The following is an 11,462-nucleotide window of genomic DNA, read 5'->3' as shown; positions in this document are numbered from 1 at the left end:
TCAAGATCGAGATAACAACTATGATGAGTATACCTGTAATAGAGTTGATAGACTTTAAGAATAGATGAGATGGGAAGTGTGCATGTTATATATGACTTGCTTTCATGCCATGGCCAAAAAAATATATATTTTAACCTGGACCTAAATCAAACCCAAAAAAATCGATTGAAACAATCTATGTTTTCTCTTGATTCCAGTCACCTTCATCAATCGATGCAGAGTTTTGATTCGCGTAGTTGAAGACATATGCAATGGGTGGCAGTAGTTGGAAGAGAGGTGGAAGTGATGGCTGGAGCGAATGAGGATGGTTGTAAGTGATGTGAGGTCTGAAAGTTAAGAGAAAGAGATCCCCTTTCAAGCACTTACTACACTGTAATAACATTTCATAAATGTTAAAATACAAACATCAGATGGGTTAAATCAAATCAAATGTAGCACTACGTTCTGTTCTGTTCTGTTTATTTATTAATCATGTTCATAATTTAATGGAATCCAACACTCCTATTATAACGAACTAACAAAAAAAAAAAAAAAAACACAACCATTCTTTTCCCCTGTTTAAAAGAAAACCATTAATCTAGGAGCAATTTGACCCAATCAATTCCTAAGCAAATGTAATCCATCCGTGTTTCCGCAAATTACAAGATGACTTCACTGTTTAAAACGCGTATCTCCTATTCCTATTCCTATATCAATCAAAATCAAACACAACAACAATTTCATCATTTTCCATTCCACCATGGATCGCTCGACAAAAGTGTTCATCTTGATTTCTTTCTTCTTTTTATCGGTCATCTCAAATTTCAATCTCGTTCATGCTGAAGAATTGTTTGATTGTACCTTTGATCAGACGGTTATGAAAAGCCAAGACAAATGGATTGTCCAGTTCCTTATACCACAGTAATTTACTATTCCACATATACTAATTCTTTTTACTTTATCAATAATAAAATTTTAAACTTTATATATATATATATATATATATATATATATATATATATATATATATATATATATTATATGTGTGTATGTGTTTTCTGATAGGTGTGGAGCCGTTAAAGGCCTTAAACCTGAATGGGACAAAGCTTCAGCTAATATGTGCGGAAAGGTCAAGTTTGGTGAAGTGGACTGTCAGAAATGCCCTGTAATATTCCTTAAAAAAATTATAGTTTTTAATTTAAACTAATACTATTAATCCATATTGTTACTAATCGATTGCAATTTTTCAGGAATTATGTGGTAAGTATAAGGTACCACATTTCCCATATATTTTACAATTTGGTCCAGATAAAACAAAAGAGCCTGTCCAATACAAAGGAGCATGGAGTGCTGGAGCACTGGAAGAAGCTGCCAATCAAATTGCCTAAAAATAAGTTTTAAGTGAGGAATATTGCGTCGGAATACCACTTGTTTTTATTTGTCATAATTGTGAAACAATGACACCTTTTTTTATGGTGTAACTTTTGTGTAAAAATAAAGGAAGGTTTATATTTTGTTTATTTATATTCCAAATCATCTGACATATTTATAGCATCTCTAATGAATTTAATTTTAGGGACTTATCACTACTCATTAAATATTTAAAAACAGTGGAGCATATAACTGATTTTGTTACCATTCATCAACCATTTAATATTCTTCAATCACTAATTTATCAATTATGGTATCACATTTTATCTTTCTAATCAATAATATTTATATTTTAACTAAGTAATCAAATTTATAAATAATTATAATGAAAATGAATATTTTTATAGCTACACAGTTTATAAAAAAAATCAACTCCAAATATAATATATGTTTAAAATAAAGAAGGGGGATTATATTTTTTTTCAAAAATAGGATGATATACTAAACAAGCAATGAAAGTAGGTTGTTTATAACAAGTTAAATTTTGGTGTAACTGCGTTTGGGGCGCGATAGATAAACGAGCAGGACTATACAGAAGCACGTTGGTGATAGTGGTTATGGGTACACAGATTTGGAGGAATTTGGATTTTGGAGGACACATTATGATTTGACAAAATTTATCGGTGAACGGGATGAACAGGTGGAGAGAAAGATGAATTGTGTGTTTCAATAAGAGGATTGTCTTGAAAAAGATTTTTGACTAATTCGATTCGTAACGGTGGCAACTACGATGTAACTACATGTAATTTTTATTGATTTAGGTTCTTCTTTTCTATTGACGATCACTAAACACATACACACACACACCATATTTTTCATACTTTCTACTTCATCCATCATTTAATACTTCCCTAACATTTTTTGGCTCACTCACTTATATACAATTCGTTGAATCCATTTTGGCATATTTATAATCTATTATCAACCCACAACTAATTCTAACAATATTTCCTAGCTATTTTCATCGACATTAATAAGTTAAAATCTAAATAAAGAAAGTTTGACCATTCTATACGTTGGCAAAGAAAATTGTTTCTTTCAATATCAACTCGATTGGAGGGAAATATAGTTATAGAAGTTCTAATTCTCTTGCCTCCAAATTCATAGTTTTGGCCCTGGGAATATGACTTATCAAGGTAATTATCTTTTCGTTTTGTTCACATATGGGTAACTTCCTTTTTTTTGCACACATATAGATAACAAATTTGTTCAAAGTGTTCACATATAACCATTATGATCGGCTGTAGCAAGTTACAACCTGTCATAATGGTCATATTTGAACACTTCCAACAAATCCGTTACCTAGACGTGTTTTTATTTGTCATAATTGTGAAACGATGACACATTTGTTATGGTGTAACTTTTGTGTAAAAATCTAATAAAGGAAGATTTATATTCCAAATCATCTGACATATTTATAGCATCTCTAATGAATTTAATTTCATGGACTTATCATTACTCATTATGTAACACCCGTTTTCCGGGATGGATCGGTTTAGGGTTTCAGGGAGTGAAAATGTTGAATTTTGGAAGAAATAGGGCCTCACGACGTGACCTTTTTAGTGGTCACGACGTAAGAAGGGTTGTTATGTGAATAGTGTTTCGGACTGATCTCACGACGTGAGACATAGAGGCTCACGACTTGAGAGCTGATGCAACCCAAGCTCATGATCTTTTAGGATTTCCTTCGTATTTAAGCCCCTCTAAACCGGTTCATTATCAGCCTCCAAACCTCTTTCACCCCAGAAAACCCTAGCATTCATTCCTTGTTTGAATCTTGGCCTTTTTGGAACATTTCTTGGTTTGAAGAAGAAGAAAAAAAAAAGGTGATCTTTTGGTGAGGCTTGCAAGGAATCATCATCTTCTTCACTTTACATTGTTGTTAGACTCTTGTAAGTGTCAAAGCTTCCATCTTTATTGTTGTTTGTGGCTAGATCTAAGTTTTGTCCAACTTTTCTCTTTGATTGAGCAAGTTTGAATGAATGGAAACCATAAAGTTTGCAACTTTATAGGTTATAAGGGTCTTTAGAGTGTCATGAAGTTCAGATCTAGTGAATGGTTGGGTTTTGGAACCTTGCATGAAAGTTGGATGACCTTTTCTTTAATTTTTTACCCAAATGAGATCTAGACATGTATTGGACATAGATGTCTTAAAAGCATCGACTTTCAAGTGTATTATGGAGTTATAAGACCTTCTGGAAAGTTAGAGTAAAAGGCTTAATGGATTAGGGACTTAAATCTTTGGATTTTGGCTTGAGACTGTGCTCACGACGTAAGACATGAGGTCTCAGAACGTGAGATTAGAATATCTCATTTTTTGCTGCTTTATCTAGGGCTCACGACGTGAGAGAAGGTTGCTCACGTCGTGAGGTCAGCTCATATGATTTTCCTTGTCTGAGATAGTTGGGTTGAGTCGATTCGAGTTGGAAAGTGCTCTCACGACGTGACCAAGGGTTGGTCACGACGTGACCAAGGGTTGGTCACGACGTGAGGCTGAATAGTTGACATCATTATGGGATGTTGACTTTTGATCTAGGTTGACTTTTGGTCAAGATTGTTGATTTTAGTGTGTAGTCTAAGGTTGGACCTTGTATGATGTGATAGGAGTATTGTAACAACGGTTGTTAGGCTTTTAGTTGTGGTTTAGCTGATTCGTGATTCAGGTGAGTCTCATCACTATACTTGGGGGTCAAAGGCACCAATGTCGGCCCATTGGAATGTGTTATGTAGGATGCTAGTTGTCTGTGTGACACTTGTATTGTATGTTGGGTTGGGCCAATGGCGTGCATGTAGGGCTGGGTCTATTTGCATGAGTGGGTTGGGCCCATAGTATGTCGGGCTAGGCCCAATTGTATGTTGGGCTGGTCCCATTTATTAGGAAGGGCTAGGCCCATTATTATGTGTTGGGCCCAATGTGCAGGCTAGGCCCAATGATATATATGGTATGTGGTATTTTGGAGAACTCACTAAGCTTTATACTTACGGTTTCATGTTTATGGTTCCATGTACTTCTAGTACGAAAGGGAAGGGCATGGCGTGACTGCACAACATCCCCCAGAGTTTATTTTGCGTTGATAATTTTTACTATGATGTTTAAATACTATTTTTCACCTTGAATGGTTTTGGGAACAAATTGTTGTATGAATTATTGTTTTAAAAATGAAAATTTTTCTATGAATTTTCGGGACGTTGTACATTAAATATTTAAAAACATTGGAGCATATGACTGATTTTGTTACGATTAATCAACCATTTAATATTCTTCAATCACTAAATTATCGATTATGGTATCACATTTTATCTTTCTAATCAATAATATTTTTATTTTAACTAATTAATCAAATTTATAAATAATTATAATGAAAATGAGTATTTTTATAGCTACATAGTTTAAAAAATAAAAAATAAAATAAAATAAAAATCAATTCCAAATATAATATATGTTTAAAATAAAGGATGGGGGATTATAAAATGTTTCAAAAATATGATGATATACTAAACAAGTAATGAAAGTAATGAAAGTAGGTTGCTTATAACAAGTTAAGTTTTGGTGCAACTATGTTTGGGTCGCAACAGATAAACAAGCAGTATTACTACTACAGAAACACGTTTGTGATGGTGGTTACGGGTAGACATATTTGGAGGAATTTGAAGGACACATGTGGTTATGATTTGACAAAATTTATCGGTGAAAGGAGTGAACGGGCGGAGAGAATTGTGTGTTTCAGTGAGAGGATTGTCTTGAAAAAGATTTTTGACTAATTGGATTTGTAACGGTGGCAACTACGGTGTAACTGCATGTAATTTTTATTGATTTAGGTTCTTATCTAATGATGATTACTAAACACATGCACACACACCATATTTTTCATATTTTCTACTTCATCCCTCTTTTGATACTTCCGTAACATCACTAAGATACAACTCGTTGCATCCATTTTGAGATATTTATAATCTATTATCAACCTACAACTAATTCTAACAATATTTCCTAGCCATTTTCATCGACATTAATAAGTTAAAATCTAAATAAAGAAAGTTTGGTCATCTATATGTTGGAAAAGAGCATTGCTTCTTTAATATCGCCTGGACCGGAGTGGAATATAGTTATAGAAGTTCTAATTCTCTTGCCTCCAAATTCATAGTTTTGGCCCCTAAGATTGAATTTTTTTTTTTTAATTATTTTTACCTTAAAAACAACACTTCCTCGGTGGCATTACATAAATAGATACAATTTCATCTGCAATAAAACTAAGAATCAAGTTAAATGATAATTTTCATTTGTTTGTATCATTTTTCTTCTTTATCTACTTTGTGTGGGTCCCATCTTAGTTTCGTATGCATTATAGAGCATAACAGACTGCATCACGCATGTCATGCATGCATCTGAGATGTCAATGAGACAAAACTGCAATCTCTATCCCATCTAAAAAGATGGAACAAGGTAGGATAGAAACTCACTCTCGATCTCTCGTCTATACAAAAGACGTAAATGCCCTCCTGAGAAAAAATAGTTTGCCCGGTACTATAGGTACAATGTTATAATCAAAAGAAACAAAAAAAAGGGGGATGTTGTAATAGGCAAATATAAGAAAGTATGTTACCAATTCTTGCATTTAACTCGAGTAAATTCACATTATATTACACCTCTATTGAACCATAATCTCTTAGGACAAGCTCAACTTCTTCTACAACTCCCAATTCCCGAAACCAACGAGCCAATTTCTCGGAAGCTTCTTTCCCAATCATAATCCCATCACTCTCCAAATCCATCAAAAAATCCAACACTTCCTTAAGCTTCTTCTCCTTCTCATAAACATCCAACATCAAAGCCACACACTTATCATTGGGTCTAATACCCGCTCTCCTCATATTCTCAAATGCAACACAAGCTTCTCGATTTTGACCCGAAGTTACATATGCGTTAATTAAAAGTGTGCATATTTTATCATCAGGAATAATACCCGCAATTTGAATTGCATCAAAGATTCTTTGAGATCCCACACTATCGCCACTCATGGAGTATGCTCTTAACATCGCCTTGTAAACTTCACTTTTGGCATAAACTTGTTGAGATTCCATTTCTTTAAGTAGAATTGCTCCTTCTTTTAACATTCCGGCTCTAATGTATGCCATAACCATTGACCCGTAAGCTCGGTTATCTAAAGGAAGACTCAGAAGCTTCATTTTTTCAAATGTATCTTTTGCAAGATTGAATTTTCCAGATTTACTATACATGTGAATTAAAGATGTTAAAATTACTTGATCGCATTCAAGACCTTCATTTCTCATGGCTTGTAATGTGTTTTCAGCATCTTGTAATCGACTTTGCTTAGCATAACCATGAATGATCTTTGTATAGTCACGGATATTGGGTTCAAATGATTCTTCAAGAAGGGCAAATTCCGCCACCTATATCAAGATTTCAGAAATCAGGAAAATTAGTTAATACTTATATATCGATTTGTTGATGGAAAATTAATCCTTTCCAACTCAAAATGTTGAAGTCCGATGAAGAGGTATGTCAATCATCTAAACATGAATAAAGAAATCGACACATTTATGCAGAAAAATGCAAAGGAAGGTTGAACAGATTCGCGAAAATTTTATCAGTGAGAATAAAATTTAAGAAAACTATACCTCGAAACGCAATGGATGATTCATGTTTCCCATTTCTTTGAGAACAACAAGCCAATCAGCTCGAACAGGCTTCATACTCCTTACCCACGCAGCCAACAATATCGATAGGTTAGTTTTTTCAGGCGAAAAACAAATCAATTGTTTCATCAAGGCTCTGCATCGATTAGTCATGTTTTTCGGCAATCGAGATATATGAATCCTTTGCGCGTCATTGATTTCATCAAGGTTGATTTCCGCCCATCTAATCCGCGGTTTCTCATCTTCAACTTTCTGCATTTGCCCTAGGTCGCCAACGGCACATACCAACCGGAAAATTTGGGGTTTTAGAAGGTTTAAATTTGTTAGTTTTGTAAACGAAGATTGTTTCCATGAATGCGAGCAATGTGACACTTGAATTTTGCATATTAGAGTACAGTTATGGTTGGAGAAAGCTAACATGATTACAAGGAAAGGGAACAGGTAAACCTAGACAAAATTCATGAAACTGAAGAGCATTGACGAAAAATCAGGTCATGGAAACAGAATCACATCGCAAACCTTGCTGATTTTTGGTTCTAAAATCAGCCGGAACTCATGATAGCCAGAGCACACAAAAAAGAGGGGATGAGTTTGCTGCAGGCGAGAGTGCAAACTGAAGGATGAATCAGATAGGATGAAGGTTAACTTTTGTTTTTTTACATATTTTAGAAAGAAATTTGGTCCCTTGTTTACAAATAGAATGTATATAAGGTCCAAAAAAAATTTAACTTGTATCAATTCAGTCCAAAATAAGAATCTTTTTGTGGTCTGGGTCAAAAGAGAAACTGCAAGATAGAGATGAGAAAAATAAGAAGAAATGTAAGTACCCATATGTGGGACCACGATGTGGTGGTGTTGTGATTGTATTGGGGTGGCGAATGGTGGTGAGATTTGGTGTTGAAGCACAATAGAACTCTTTTTCAAATACGGCGTGTGCTCGACCGATTGTTCTTTATTTAATAGCGACTTGGTGCTTGAAAAAAGGTACATAGTGACATGAGTATCGATTTTTCTTTTATGGGTCCTTGAATCACCTAAGCCTTCTTCACCAGACAATGTGTTAAGCCTTCTTCACCAGACAATGTGTTGTCAATGAGAACATGATTTTCGAACAAGTTTTTGTGGATTTGTGTTATTTGGGATTTTTGTTTGGTTTAGGTTCAACAATCCAATCATAGTTTTCTGTAACATGTTGCTTAAATGATTGGAATTATTGTTTTTGCTAGTTTTCTCCATGATTTTATACCTATTGTTCCCTAAACACAAAGTTTTGATTTTGTTCTTTATGTGTTTAAATCTCTTGTATGTATGTTTGTAAATCTCGTTTTTTTTTGGTTTATTTATGTTTAATTTGTAGGTATTTGTGTGTGTGTATATGTTTTTGCGTCAAGAAGTGAGAATGATTATACTGGGTGGGAAGAGTCGTGGCCGACAAATTTGGTGGTGGTGTTTATGGGGATACAGTGTAGGGTCGTGCACAGAGATACATGGTGGAGGGATTTGTTTTTTATTTTAATTTAAAAAATAGACAAAATTTCAAAATTGGTCTTTATGGTTTTCAAAAAACTATGGATATGGTCCAAAAAGTTTTCAACTTGCATGAAAGATCCAAAATCTGAAAAATCTCGTGATTTTGGTCCCTGAAATACTTGAAAAGACTTTACCCTTTTATTTTTATTTTTGGATTTCTTAAGTTTTTTATTTTAAGTATTTTTGGATAGACAAAATTTTGTTTTTTATTTTAAGTTTTCATACGTAGGTTTGATTATGGATTAAAGGTTTCTTGGATGAGATGGTCGGAGAAGATGAAGAGGGTAACTGTTTGTACTCTTTGTGTATGTGTTTGTGAGAGAGAGTGAGAGTGAGAGAAAAACATAAAGAGAAAGAGAAATAAAACGGTGGGGGTGTGGGGGGTAGGTCGAGGATAACTCTTTTCTTTTCTTTTTATTTTAAGTTAAAATGGTATTAGAATAATTATAAAAATTATAAAAAAGAAAATAAAATGGTATAACCATCTTTTCAAGTTTTTTTGAGCTAAAATCACAGGAATTTCTTAATTTTGAACCTTTCATGCAAGTTGGGAACTTTTTTAAACCTATCCACAGTTTTCGCAAACCACAAGGACCAATTTTGTTGTTTTGTCTAAAAAATACTTGGATAAATCTTTAAAAAATGTTAAAAATAAATTAAAATGCAAAACAGTCCTTTCAAGTTTTGAAGGGACCAAAACCACAAAAAAAATCTGATTTTGGACCAATGATACAAGTTGAAAAGATTTTGGACATTATGCCCATTTTTCTAACCACAAGGACCAAATTTGCAATTCACTCAAAAAACTGTAGATAGAGTTCAAAAACTTTTCAACTTGCATAGAATGTCCAAAATCAAAAATTTTCCGTGATTTTGGTTCAAAAAAAACTTAAAAAGACGGTTATGCCCTTTTAATTTCTTTTTTTCATTTTTCTATAATTATTTTAATACTATTTTGATTTTAAAAAATGCCAACACCGCCCCCACCGTACTCTCTCTCTCTCTCTCTCATCTATCATCTGGAAAAAAAAAACATATTTTTTGCTACATACCAATCGTATTCCTCTCAACAGTGTCAATAAGGTTAAACTTTTTCTCATCTATCTTTGATGACCGCAATACCCTTCTCATTCTGTATTAAGCACTTCCACCTGCAAACTTATCTCCTCTACTAACGAATCTATGTAACAACCCATAATTAACACGTAGAAATTTAAAACATTTAAACCTATAAATCAAGAACACACACTCACAAAATTAAATGTACACACAGAAAATTAAACACATACATAAACACAAAGAAAATTTAAAAAATACACAAAAATCCTTAAGTAGTTCTAGTTCTGATTCATAATTCAAATACTTCATAATTTTGAAAAATAGATGATGCAACCAACCAAAACCTAGTTAAACTCGGATGAAGAAAAAAACTAAGATGAACAAGGTGTTGGGTTATGAGCATTCTAACACTCCTAAGTGTACATGCAACCCTAAATACATTGGATCTATGTTTTCTCTATTATACATACAATTATGAACATCCAAGGTATTATCCTAATCTAGCATACAAAATAATAAATATAACAAGATAGAATACATACCTCTTTGATGTAGAATGTCTTCATGAAGCTTGAGTGCCTAGTGCCCCAAGTGTGACACCTCAAATGGTTCACACAACACCAAATACACTTGGAATAACTTGAGAGAAACTTGAACACTCCTTGAAATCGTCTAGCCCTCACACTCACACATTAGTGCCCGATTTCTTGAGCCATGGGATTCTTTTATATGGTGGCTATTAGGGTTACACCATGTAACTCATAACTTTACCCATTCCTTATGCTCCATGGATTTTAACCTCCATGGAGTATCCATGGGTCACCCCATGGACTTAGTCCAACATAAGGAATCTTGGATCACAAGCCCACATATATAAGAATGAATGATTTACACAATCAACCCATATATTTAATTAGTCTCCTTTTGATCACTTAATTAATTCCAAATTAATTCTTGATCAATACTAATTAAATAACCTTATTAATATATATTAGAACTTATAATATATTAACCAACCTTAAGTGTTATTTCTCTCATTATAGTCTATCCAAATGCATGATGCCATGCAACCCAAATGGACCATGCCGGGTCGGGTCAAGTCTTACCAATTATAGTTATGGACTTAGACATTAATCCAACAGTCTCCCACTTGGATAAGTCTAAAACTATTATTGCGTATGACTTCAGGAACCGATCAGCAATCGTAGCTCTCAAAAGCTTCTGTCTAACTCTGACCTTGTCGATTAACTCTGACCTTTGTCAATGACTTGTCCATTAGATAAGGGATCATATATTCCTCCATTCTAGATATCATATGGACTGAGACATGGATTATCAATCATTCTCTCTGTCCATTTGTTGTTTCCCGATTTTCGATTCATGATGACTGACTGATTGAACAAATCAAATCAGTCCTGGCTTGGCCAAGCACTCACTTGTATCATCTTTAAATCATCGAGGGGCCCACAGATATCGCTTTTATCCCGAAGGTAAAAGGAATGGATAAACTTCGACTCATATGGCTTGTTCTACTACTTGTTGAATCATACACAAAGGCACGTTTTATAACATCGAGTTACCAATGCGTTTTCGTGCAATCAATGTATAACCAACTCATAGTAACAACTCATATCTCTAGGTTTGAAGAATATAAGATATTATCGTCTCATGATCACTCGTGATAAAATCCATGAAGTGATTCAAATGAGCGCGGGTTGAATCCAATACTCAGAACTTATGAGCACTCATGAGTGTTGTAGCACCACTTTGTCCACCAACTTGGACCTCTACAAACCAACCCATGA

The 11,462-nt window shown here is 34.0% G+C and overlaps 1 protein-coding gene and 1 long non-coding RNA gene across 2 annotated transcripts; one reads left to right on the top strand and one right to left on the bottom strand.

Moving 5' to 3' along the window:
• Positions 1-679: 679 nt before the first annotated feature.
• LOC145126131 (uncharacterized) lies at positions 680-1,499 on the top strand. Its single transcript, XR_013716349.1, has 3 exons — positions 680-900; positions 1,045-1,144; positions 1,230-1,499. It is a non-coding gene; the product is annotated as an uncharacterized LOC145126131 (long non-coding RNA).
• A 4,464-nt stretch (positions 1,500-5,963) lies between these two features.
• LOC145126204 (Tetratricopeptide repeat (TPR)-like superfamily protein) lies at positions 5,964-7,712 on the bottom strand. Its single transcript, XM_079061604.1, has 2 exons — positions 7,051-7,712; positions 5,964-6,822 (listed from the first exon to the last, which is right to left on the bottom strand). Exons 1-2 carry the CDS (start codon positions 7,486-7,488, stop codon positions 6,052-6,054), a joined length of 1,209 nt encoding a protein of 402 aa, XP_078917730.1. The 5' UTR covers positions 7,489-7,712; the 3' UTR covers positions 5,964-6,051.
• Positions 7,713-11,462: the final 3,750 nt, after the last annotated feature.

This window comes from Lactuca virosa, chromosome 7, assembly GCF_052849685.1.
Source record: "Lactuca virosa cultivar CGN04683 chromosome 7, Lactuca_virosa_CGN04683_v6, whole genome shotgun sequence".
NCBI lineage: Eukaryota > Viridiplantae > Streptophyta > Magnoliopsida > Asterales > Asteraceae > Lactuca > Lactuca virosa.
Note: the sequence above shows the minus strand (reverse complement) of the source record. Positions and strands in the feature narration are given on the sequence as shown.

What these genes read in the sequence shown, in the direction of transcription:
- LOC145126204 (XM_079061604.1), bottom strand. Translation starts at nt 7,488, where the DNA reads ATGTTAGCTTTCTCCAACCATAACTGTACTCTAATATGCAAAATTCAA. An exon ending in ATCATCCATTGCGTTTCGAG is followed by an intron (nt 6,823 to 7,050) that starts GTATAGTTTTCT and finishes ATCTTGATATAG; the next exon opens with GTGGCGGAATTTGCCCTTCT.